Genomic DNA, 12,514 nt, shown 5'->3' with positions numbered 1-12,514 from the left:
AGAACAAACAGGACTTTTAGAAATTAATAGCAGGAGGATAATTGATAACTAAATAGGAACTACCAAGGTTTCAAAGAAAATAAACCTCCAAAGCTAGAAAAAACTACCAAAATAACAAAAACCTAAGAAAATGTGGAATTAGTGATATTGATAGTGCAAGCGATAAAATGAGACACTTTATCTGAAACTTTTATATCAGAGGAAGAAAGGCAAATGAAAGGTTGGGAGAAAAATATTAATAACAAGGAAGAAATAACTTGGAAAGAAGATGAAGCTTAACAAGGAATCCTAGAACAAGTGACACAGTTGGAAAAATAAACAATGTAAGGAAGATTTTACAAAACAAAATGAGAATGAGAAATTACATGGAGAGAGTAGCAAAGAAAACTGAGAAAAAGAAGTTAGTAGTAGCATTAAGAAGTACAAGTGAAGAAACGAAATGAAATAAAGGCGATCAATAGCGAAGCATTGGTGACTAACAGAGACGGCAATAAGGAAAAAATAAAAAAGCAACAAAATAGAGAAGCGTTATAGGAAAAATTTCGTTACAGGACAAACAAACGCGGAAGAACAAAGACTTTTGGTACTGCAAACTTTGTGAAGAAGATTAAAAAAATATATGAGGCTGTGTACAGTTTGCTTTATCTACCACTATCTATTCAAGAAGAATGCGCAGATCTTGATCCATAATGATAAAATTAAATTAATTTGTTTGTCCAGACTGTTCTTAATAAGAAGTCACACTTTTGAAAAATTTTTCTTTCCTTAAAGGCAGCAACAAATGTTTAGTTTTATTCTGAAAACTTTGTTGTTCTTATTGTTATATAATTTTTGTTTTATTTGCGTTTGAGTTGTTATGAAACCAGAGAATCGTTTTTTTTTATAAAAATAAAAAATGGAGAATACTTACTTCTGTTTGCTTTCTATTATTAGAATTATCTATGAGCAATGGGCATATTATCAGCCTATGCTGTAAATACGCCCAGATTTAAAAAAAATTAATATATTAAATATACAAATAGATGTTTTATTTTATATTCCAAGAAAATTATTCTACGAAGCAATATGAGTATTTCTTGCATCAAGCAGAAACAAAAAGTCCATTTTGTCTGTGTTTTATGGAGGGATCTTCTTAACGTGAGCATATTCCCTATACCTACCTTGCCAATCTATTTTGCCAAAGAGTAGTTGAAATAGAATTATGTATTAACGGAAATGAAGACTAATGTTATTGGCAAAATAAATATGAGCCATGTATTCTTGTAAGTTACGTGAAAATGATGATATTAATTCTCCAGTTAACATGGTGATTATAGCAACAACACCGCGTATAGTACCTAAAACAACAGCGTTGTTGAGATTTGGGTAAATCTGGTTGTTGTTCTTCATAGATAAACGTCTATTAATAGTTGTCATTGTAAACACTCCTGCCACTCCTAAAGGTGAATTCAATATTATCAATTTTATTGATGACAATAAAAGTAATAACCAAATGTTGAATGTGATTTCCTGAATTAATTTTACGAAAAAAAGATAACAAACTTTCAAATTCACGCATTCGAGAAAAAGGTTTCTTTGGATAAGATACTTTAGAAGGAATCGATCTCAGTAGGAGTAAGCTTCGAGGTGATTCTGAATGTGATGGTGTTCAATTTTCCTTTATTTCCAGCCGTTGGATTTTTCTCAAATTTGGATCGATAAGTCACACTTGCACATTAAAACTAGGTGTTTTATTTTCTATAATACTTATTGGAAGTATGACAGTTTATTTTAGGTTTTCCTTGAACGCTTTGTTTTATATATAATTGTACTTACTTGTTCATAAATTACTTCAATCTAATTGGCGTTAGGAAAATCACAATCAGCGTTTGGGTATTGATTACAATTTATTCGATGACAATACATATCAATTTCAAATTTACTTCAAAATCACATTATCAAACGTTCTTATTATTTCCAATTTTCCTTTGATTTTGCGCTGAATAACTCGTTGAAGTTGAAAAAATGAATCAGAATCTATTCGAAACATTTCGATAATGTTTACGAACAAAATGAGTATTGACTAGAAGTTCTTATACTACTAAAGTATCAATATGAAATGTTTACAGAGTAAATATGAACTATTTTCATTACATTTTAGCTAGAACAGTTCATAAATTATATTTTTGAATAGTATATGCATATTTAGAAAGTATAAACTTACTTTCATCGTCGAGGTTCATGTCTGGGATTCTGGTTTCGATTTCAGATGTCGATTTTTGTCGTCTAAGAAGTCTTGCTTTTGTTTGACATTTCGATGCTTTATCTACGCAGTCGAAGTGGATATTCATTTTACAAATCCTGCATTTCAGACCTTGCCTTGTATGTCCTAAAATAAGATGAATATGATTGTTAGTTTCTGATTGCATCAAAAATCCTTTATACAAATAGAATTGGGTATATCATCAGTCACACGAATAGTACTAGTTGCAGCAAGAAATTATGGAAAAAATTGAAGAATCTAAATATATTTCGCTTCTTTTTTAGGTGTATAGAATATTTATAAGATTTTTTTGCGCTTTTTAAACAATGTTTTTCATATTTCATTATACTCTTTCCAACTTCTTAGAAGTTTCCATAAAATTAACTTATTTCTGTCACGTTTGTATATATTTTTCATGCAATCTCAATTAAGAAATTCTGAAAAATGTCATTACAGACGTTAAAGTAAAATATAGAGAAGTCCTCATGAGTATTAATTCCACGGAGTAGCAGTACTGAACCTACGGAAAACATAACAGAACTCCCACTCGGCTAGTCCAAATAACAAAAATTAATTCAAAACTTTCCGATAATTAGTAAAAAAAACATGGTGACTTGAAAATTCGATCTAGTTTCAAGAAAATACGACATTCCTTTGCAATAAATCCAAAACTGTCAGTATAATTTTCTACACCTTTACGCCCGATAGTCGATCGATCAATATTGTCTCTCTATTTCAGCTCTCAATAAATCCTTCTCTACATATTTCATTCAGTATTCTTTATCTCATTGCAACTCCTGTTTCTATCTATAACGTTGAAGAAACCATTTTATCCTGTTTTTTTTCTCAGATTTTTCTCACTTTTTGTTACAGTATTTTTAGTTCCTTCTCTTATTTTTTTATTTTCGTTGTTTGTGCTTCTATACGTTATCATAGGTCTTATCATTACGTAGATATGTAGTGACTTTTATTCGTAGTATCCTTTTCAGTAATTTCTTATTGGCATATCAGCTTTTATTGTCTATATCAGACCTTCTTTTTCATTACACTTTCCTTAAATTCTTGTCCCCTATTTCTATAATCATATTCTCATATTTTGATTTACTGCTATTTATTTTAAATTCCTTGTTTCTCTTTCTGATTTAGCTCTAGTACCAAATGTTTCCTTCTTTACTCTAACTATATCATCTACATATTCCCTTGTTGAGATTTTTTAGAACATCATCTACTAAGAAATTTCTTGAAAACAATATGGAATAAGAAGTTTGCAAGACTAGAAATCTTAAAAACAAAAAGAAATAGGCGTAAGTAATAATTTGGAATTCTTACCTCTCAGTACCTGTGAACAAACATCACAAGGAGTGATTTTCTTATATGTATTTTCTTGAAAGTTATGCGCATCCGGATCTCCTTTAAGCAATTCTTTTGTAGCAGCGGCCCCATTTTTCCTATATAACAAATATAAAAATGAGAAAATGAATACTACTGGGGATAGAAACAATTTGGTTTTGTATTTATCTCTGAATAATCGCTGAGGGAGAGACTCTAATAACATTTTATCGATTTCAGCATATTGAAAGTTAATTTATTTTGAGGTAGAAAATAATCGAAGTTGGTTACTCCTTTCGAGAGAAAATGCTCTAATGCAGTCTTAATAAGATTTTAAACGCTTTTATAATCAACTATCTGGAACATTCGATAGCCTTGATTGTAAAAGACGCCTGGAAATTGCAAAATACTGATAAACCACTGACTTAACTATAGGGCGTCAATGATTAGAGCATTTATGAGAATATGAGGGGAGTTAACTAGAAAATTTGCATTAATAGGTAATTTGACGAAAAAACTAACGTCTTCACCAAGAATGAAATATATTTGGCGCAGTCAATAGGAATTAGCCAAAGCCTTTCGATAGAACCATTAACAAATTGAGTTGTGTTACATATTCAAGATTGGGAAAGGAGACTCCCATTCAAACTTTAGGACAGAAAGACTTGCTAGTGAGAGGTTTTGGAAAATTTACCTGGAAAGAAACTACTATCTGTGATTGCAGAAGGAAACTAAATAAAATAAGAAAGAATAATAATGCCTCATTGGTTTGGGATTCCAGTCATTTGAGAATCAAAGGTAGCAAAGAGACCAATATACTTTCCAAAAAAATACAACAAATATTTTATATTGGATGGAAGCTGATATAGAAAAGTGCAATTACTAGAGGTAATGCCATGATATGGAAAAATTTGAGAGATAATTTCATTAGCGGATGTTTCTACGACGTGCTTACTTAGAGACTCCTTTAGCGAGCTGTGAGATGGAGGAAATATCTGGAGCAAAAATATGCTACGCCTTATCTCTGGCTTTCTTATAGGGTATTGTCGCCTCAAGAAGTACCTGAAATTACGGGATCCAACCAACTAAAATGGTCGAGACATTTGTTGTAAGAATGATGGGGACTCTGGAGCTGAACAGTCAAAAGGATACTCTTAATTGATTTGTAATTACACACTAGAATAAGAAATTCAGCTAATTAAATTTCAATAATAATCATAATTCTATTTTTCACATCTTTTTACATATACTCTTTTCTCTAATTACCAGTGAAAATCATTCACATATGCTGATATTTAACACAAAACTTACATATTCATATAGCAGCACGTTTTATTAGACTTCGTTGGAGAGAAAATGAAGGAATAGGAGAAGAAACGACTCTTTTAGGTAATATAAGCCTATTTAGGTGGTAGATTTTCAGTTGTTGGAATCGATTCGTTTCAGAAAATGAAATTTTATACATTTTCTGTTCATTTTTGGGAAAGTACTGAACGTATAATAAAAGAGAATTGGGGTGAAAATTCATGGTTATACATAGTAACTATGTTATACTGTATAACTGTTATACTTAATGGTTATATAAATTGTCATGTTATACGTTAAATGAGAAGAATTTATATGTTTTTTGTTATTATGTAGTAGTTTTTCCTCTCTTCTCAGTTTATTTATGAGAAATGTTAATTAACATATATTGAAAATAACGAATACTCGAGACAAATACAAAACTACTGTTTGAATTGAGTACAATACAATAAGATACGACAATAAGTTAGCAAACACATTAAAAAGCAATACGTACTCTTCTATTTTCTTGGTGCACAGGGCAACATTTGCAAAAAATGAGAGAGTGAGGGGTGTCATTTGTATGAATCATATGAATGTCAGACACTTTGATACCTGCGGTTTTTCAATTGATAAATTTTTTGTTCTAGAATCGAAATCTCTATTTTTACTTGGTTTCATTTTCCAATTATGACACTATCAAATAACGGACATTAGTTAGTTGCATAGAGTTGTTTGATAAAATAGTTTTGCAGAAAACTTCTGTAGTAATGGACCGTAACGTGGATATACAAACGTCGTTAATATGAATCTTCCATGTCCGGGTAGAATTTATCCTTATGTTTTTCACTATAATAACTTAAGCTTTTTTGAAAAGCGATATAGGTGGTTATGGAGGTAATGAACTTTTCTGTTCATGTTATACCCGAAAATATTATCAATTCTATTCTTCATGATGACTAGTCAAATTTTATATTACATAGGCAAATGAACAACCTCTTCAATGTCACATTTTCTTAACAATACGAGTAAACTTATCTTCAACGATTGTAGAACTATTAGGAATGCTGCAGATAATCTGGTACTATCCAGTCGACTCTCTTCAAGTTAAGTGAAAAAGTACCCAATACATTTAGAGAATGCCTCTATTAAATCTTTATTTGCAGTTCTATGAATTTTTAAATCGTAATACTATTATCACAAAGAAGAGAAATGTTATCCAAGTTTGAAATTTCCTGGATATTAGAAAAATTATTCTACATCATTGGAGTATGGAAGCTAAAGTACCCAATTTCCAGACTAAGACTACCCTATGGCTTCGTTATGACTGAATATTTGATATTGTAACCTAACGATTTGACATCTTTTCGTCCGGTAGCTTGTAAATTACTTCAAATTTCTTCACTATTAAGCACAGGATTACAACAAGCATTTTTCTTTTCTTTTTTCTTTCAGTCCTGCTTCTGTATTTGTTATAAAATTTTTATATCATGTATAACCTGATCTACCCATCAATAATTTCGTCTTACTGATAATATTTCCTCCATTTTGTAGCTCGCTTTTTTCCGTGTAATATTTAAATTCATTAAATGTGTCCATATTGTCGCAATATTTTCGACTCAAATGTGTTTTCTATATCCTCATTTTTTCAATTTATTTCCAATTCTATTGTTCCTAAGTTAAATTTCAATTGAACTCTATGAAGATTATGAAGAGCCTGAATCCCGTCGACAAAACCAGTCAAATTGATTAGAATAATGAAATAACAATCGACCGGGAGATTTATAGCTATTTAATAAATTTCCAAAGGTTCAAGCTTGATTCAGGTAACCAAATACACTAAAGGTCTTCCTGCACAATCTGGTTCAATGTATGTTGTGATTTTTCTGTCTTTGGGAAGATGATCTTTTATGATATTTTTGCCACAAAAAAAAACATTATTTATTTCACTGCTAGCTTCAGATGGCGCTACTATTAATTGAGGGCAAGATAGAAGGCTGGAGAGGAATCAGAAGAAGAAAAATGTACTAACTGCGAAATATCATACAACGGACAGGCCTACACGATATACAGTCGTTAATAGACGCCGCAAAGAATAGAAAGATAATGGAAAATGTTGTTGCAAACATCCATTAATGTATTGCATTAGAATAGAGAGAAGATTTATGAATTTTTAATAGTGGATGGAGGGCTACGCGGAAATTCAGGCGGGAGAATATTTGCATATTCTAATTTTGAGAATATTGTTTCTATTCATGCATTTAATCTTTCCAAGACAATAATAGCAAAGTACCAATCTTAAGGCACTAAACATCAATTATCGGTGTGTTTTTACGAAACAAAATATCAGCTTAAATTAAGCCCTAAACACATAAATTTGGTATAGGTGGTGTCGGACACAAGATGCGAGGAAAATTATCCTTCCTATTATCATTTTCCATCGTTTAACGTATGTCGCAATAGTGTTGGCATAAAATTAAGGTTAAAAATAGGTTGTGAGAATACCATATCATAATGTCGTTGTAAACAGGTTGTTAATTTCCTTGACATTCGCTAGATGTTTTATATAAGTTGTATTGAAATATCATAGAAGCTTGAAATAAGATAAATCATCATTAGGAATTAGGATCGACTATATTCAAATTTAAAGGGGGAATACCATGTCTGAACTTCCCAAAAACCAAGAATTTTAACACGAGAAAGAGCAAAAAGATTAGAACGAAGAGCAAAACATAATGCGCGCGTGAATACCATATTTCAAAGAATATTGTATCAAAGGAATTAGCAAGAAATGGTCAAAAATATCAGAAAAAGATGAAAGTGTCTTAAATATATTGCGAACTATTAAGAACGGATACCAAAATGGTGTCTTTAACTTAGACGGATACATTTTGCGAATGAGAGAATCATTGTTATGGACGATAAAAATATTTGCCAATTCCGAAAAAAAGTACAGGATGGTTTTTATACGAACAATATAGAAGAGTGCTCTAACAATGTAAAATACGAAGAAAAAGTAAAATTCTACGATAAAGTTCTGGTCTAGTGTGCGATTGCGACCAGAGGGATATTCAGACCCTATGTGGTTCGAGTTAGAAGGAGGAAGCTCTTGATTCTGGAAGGTATATCAAGAACTATCACTCTAAATAAGTTATGTTATGGCCGGAATTAGAGTACTGCAATTATGTAAGGACAACTCAAAATTGGCTATATCAATATAACAAACCTTTAGTACCAAAACAAGATAACTCCCACTAATTAACCTCAATGAAGTTTTTTGGGCGTTTTTATCTCGCAAAATTATCTATTGAAAGATTTTGCAGCCCCTGTTGCTCGATACTAGGTTGTTAATTATGGTAAAGAAAAGTTTCATTAAGGATACTTATCAAAAATATATAGTAAAATATCTTTTGCCAAAAATATTGGAACATAACGGATTTATTATACGGAGATTGATGGATTTCTCCTCTGAAAACTCAATTAAGTAAGCTTCTCATGCTTCAGTTCAACGCTCGGTATAAAACATAGACTGAAAAGCTGTAAATTTCTATTCAATCTAGATAAAACTAGATGGCTCCAGATCCTTCTTTGTTCCCTCAACATCGTCGGTATTCAAAAATAGCTATAGGTATGAAAAGAATTGAAATTGTCTCTCCATCCACTGTCGAGTCGTTTGGTAAATGGTTATCCTCCTATTTTCTTATTTTATTGACATGTGACTTAAATCCTCTTCTGAATTCGGAATTCTCATTTTAGTTCGATCCATTTATATAATTGGTTTGTATAATTTAAAAAAATTGTTTCAATGATTCTCACATTACGTGATTTTTAAATTACGTAAAAGATATCCAGTTTCATTTATTTCCAATATTTCTACCCTTAATCTGAACATTATGTAATTTATATATCTGTTCATTTTAATTCACGAAATCTCAAAACTGTCTTTTATTAAAGCGAATTGAATTCGTAATGAAGTTCTATTATCTGGAGATCTCTGCACAATAATTTTGGGTATATCCTGTATCAGATTAATCGAAAAATTCATTGGAATTGGTGGATCAAACGAGACTTAGGATCTCATATAGACAATAATTGAATGTGGTTGGACGTGTATCTGACACAAGGTTTTGCTATTAACTCGATTGCAGTTATTATGATAGCGCACGGTTGATTTGACAGGCGAGTTATTGTGATGCTCAATATAAAATTCAATATGAAAGATTCAACTATGGAATTTATTGATATTTTGTTATCAAAATCTTGGGATGATATGCAATAATTACACCCCTTGTTATATTAAATTGGAAAATATTTCTAAAGTTACGTAATATCGAATTATGGCACGTGCGATGTCACCTGAGTTGACGACTCGTTTAGTTCAAAATTTGACCTTTTTCTCAACTATTCTTCGTGATACCACAGAATATTAACAAGACAAGAAGATGTTCGCAGTTATCAATGTTTATACGAGGTTGGAGCGAATAAATTTTCACTTACCGGGGTGATTTGATACTTTGTGTAAATAAAAAGACCAATTGGGACAATTTTTAGTTGTTTATTTGGTGGATATTAACAAAAAGACCCATAAAAAGTAATAATTTGTGAGATTTATAGTTATAAAAATTATATGAATACAACAGTGAAATCAGGGTTACGTAAACAAATGAATTTACCTAATTAAAATTGACAGATTTTCAAATATTTAATTTGATGTTGGGATTTATTGATTTTTCTGAAGAATACTTGTTGGTTAGTAAATTTAAGAGTAATATAAAATACGTAGCCTGATATAAAGTCTTAAATATTATTTATTAGGAAACTCTCAAGGATGTCCCCAAGGATTCATAATAGGTACATTTTCATATAACTTATATATTGCTTAGACATTTCCATGACAATTAACTTCATTAAAATTCTCCAAAAATTAATTGTTTGTCATATTCTATGATATTACTTGGAAATAAATTCAGACCTCCAGAGCATTTAACATTAAAATATGCTTTATTATTCAACAAAATATGTAGCAGATTCTTGTAATATTTTCATCATTAAACATTATACAGTTAGTAGAAGAGTTTTGTAGATTACCATATTTTTCAATAGGTGGCCAAAGCATAAAAACTTTTGAAGTTTTATTACTAGTTACCATTGGTACATCGATATCTTTATCTTTTTGTGGAATATGTGTAGTTATATTGAGCAGAACTTCAATTTGCACCTTCAAACTCATCAAAATATTTCAACGTAGGTCCCTACAAAATTGGATTACGGTTGAATTTTTTGAATTTTCGCAAAAATTTCTTGCGAACCCAACAATTCTCTAGACAATCCTCATTTAGGTTCCTTGTTTATAGAAATTAAAGTTTTTTGTATCTCAGGGTTCCCATGAAGTTAAAACAGAACTTATCGTTATTTTCCAACCATTTATGGAATTTATAGTATTATTTATACATCGTTCCACGTATGTCACTTTTCTCTATGTTCGTCCGTGAAGTTAATGCAAAATCTTCTTGATTTTTTCTTATAGTGATCATAAAGAATAAAAATTGTTCTAGCGTTTTTTGATTATTTACACTCTATATTTGTGGGATGAATTAATAAACACTGTCTCTTCCGTTCTTAATTTATTTACACTTAACTTATAATAATTTACTTATAAATATCACTCAAATAATTTCCGCGATCACTTTTACTAATTCGTTCTTTTCACTATGACTATTTATTTGAAATTTAACTTACTGCATTTTCACAAACTTTTTTATATACCACAAATAGAATTCTACAAAGTTCTAGAACTAAAAGAAGCACAAGAAATAAATAAATAGATATTCCTAGAACTTATTAGAAGAAATACTGTAATAGACTGCCTTTTATAATAAATATTTATCAAAGGTGCATCCGCTATTTATAAAAAAAGGTTAAAGGCGCCGCGCGAATTTGCGGAATTTTAAAATTTCATTGTATATGGACAGAGCCAGCTTAAGAACCCATTTCGTGAGCTTGGTACGTCATGTATATATGTATAAACAAGTTTGATATTATCTACCCAAATAGTAGAATTGTCTGGTATTAAATTGAGAAGTTTGTCAGCCAATTTTCTAAAACTAGTTCCTTGTTCTGAGACTATATCTATAACATTAAAACCCTCTCGATTTAGTTTCCTTCCCATTACTTTCAAGTAATATATATTTCGTTCAAGGAAATGTAACTTGCACACTCTTTATTTGTAACTAAATTGACCAGGCCAATTGATGGTAAGATTATCACTCCATCTTTTTCGTGACCTTCCCATACTTCTTTTCCCCAGTGGTGAGTTGTCTCGTGCTATCCTTACTATCTTTCCTTGCTCATTCTACTTACAGCCCGACAGCCTGTCTCGGAATCGGACTGTACAAAAGATGACGACACACGCGAGAAAAAAAACACAGAGATTGAAAAAGAAAAATGTACTACGATTTGCAACATAGAACATCAGATCCCTCAGCACTAGAGAACAAGAGATAACAAAGGAACTAAATTATCACAACATCGACATTTGCGCCCTACAGGAATCTAAGGCCAAAAACAATACGAAGAATACCTAATGATCTACAGTGGGGTCAAAAAACAGTAAAAAAAAAATAAGTCCAGTTACTGACTCTCTGGAAGAACATCCATCAACACTGCACTTTCGTGGTATTTTATTGTAGTAGCAAACTTAAAACTGAGTGAATGAATTACTTTAATTTAAAAAAAAAACGCTATTTCACGGCAAGTGAGGACAAAAAAAGAGTAGATTCTAACATTTAAGTGAGATAGACATAACAAGGGGAGGATCCTATAGTGACTTTTCTTGTCTTGTTAATATCCGGTGATAATACTTATTGAATTTAAAGCAATAAATCTATTCCATATCAATTCCAAATATTAAAATTGCAGATTAGTTCAAGATATCATTTGAAAAAATGGAACGCGTTGTGTTCGAAACTCATGAACTTCACTACAAAATATTGTGTGATCAAGACGGATAAAGTTGTAAGTATAAATGCTCCTGAAGCAGATTATTTTATATGAATAGCTTGAATAAGGCACTATACATCTGTTCTTCAGAAGCAACTGCTTCTTAAATTTCATTTTCAAGCAAGCAAAACCATAGAAACTAATTCTGGCCCTTAATCGTTATTGTAATATTTCCATCTAGGTCACCAGATCTGAGTCCCTTACTTTTAGTTTTTATTTTCTATAAAGGATTCCATTGAGCAGCTGTTAACAACATAATATGCAACGGAATATATTAAAATACTATTGGAGTGGTATGATAGTATGATGATAGTGTGGTGGAATATACATTAATGGAATATACAGAGTCTGTAATTTGGGGTGAATTCAAATGTTGACTTTCCTTTGATAATAATCATACCACCAGAGTAAAATTTGAAATTGCGATTTTTATATACAATAATGCATACAGGTTATCCAAATAGGAGTGATTTTGTTGAAATGCAATACTGCCATTTTATAGCGGAAATAACTTCCGCGTATCCGCATAGAAAGTCCAAAAGATTAAAATCTGGGTATCTTATTGGCGATTCACTTGATTCTCTTCTATCTATGGATCTACTTAGAAATATGGCATCAAAGAACGAAAAATGGGAAGAGACAGCCATTGACTTTATTCGG

The 12,514-nt window shown here is 31.0% G+C and overlaps 1 protein-coding gene across 13 annotated transcripts in view; it reads right to left on the bottom strand.

Moving 5' to 3' along the window:
- Positions 1-12,514, bottom strand: part of LOC130902399 (uncharacterized) — a 215,283-nt gene that overhangs the window by 77,579 nt on the left and 125,190 nt on the right. For 8 of the 13 annotated variants that reach the window (XM_057814505.1, XM_057814507.1, XM_057814506.1 and 5 more), the window contains 2 exons: positions 3,572-3,690; positions 2,204-2,368 (listed from right to left, as the gene is read on the bottom strand). In XM_057814505.1, the coding sequence (XP_057670488.1) occupies positions 2,204-2,368; positions 3,572-3,690 (284 nt within the window). Of the gene's footprint in view, positions 1-1,337; positions 1,437-2,203; positions 2,369-3,571; positions 3,691-12,514 lie in introns of all 13 variants that reach the window. The other 5 variants (XM_057814510.1, XM_057814508.1, XM_057814513.1 and 2 more) reach the window with 1 other exon arrangement.

This window comes from Diorhabda carinulata, chromosome X (assembly GCF_026250575.1).
Source record: "Diorhabda carinulata isolate Delta chromosome X, icDioCari1.1, whole genome shotgun sequence".
In the NCBI taxonomy this organism is placed as follows: domain Eukaryota; kingdom Metazoa; phylum Arthropoda; class Insecta; order Coleoptera; family Chrysomelidae; genus Diorhabda; species Diorhabda carinulata.
Note: the sequence above shows the minus strand (reverse complement) of the source record. Positions and strands in the feature narration are given on the sequence as shown.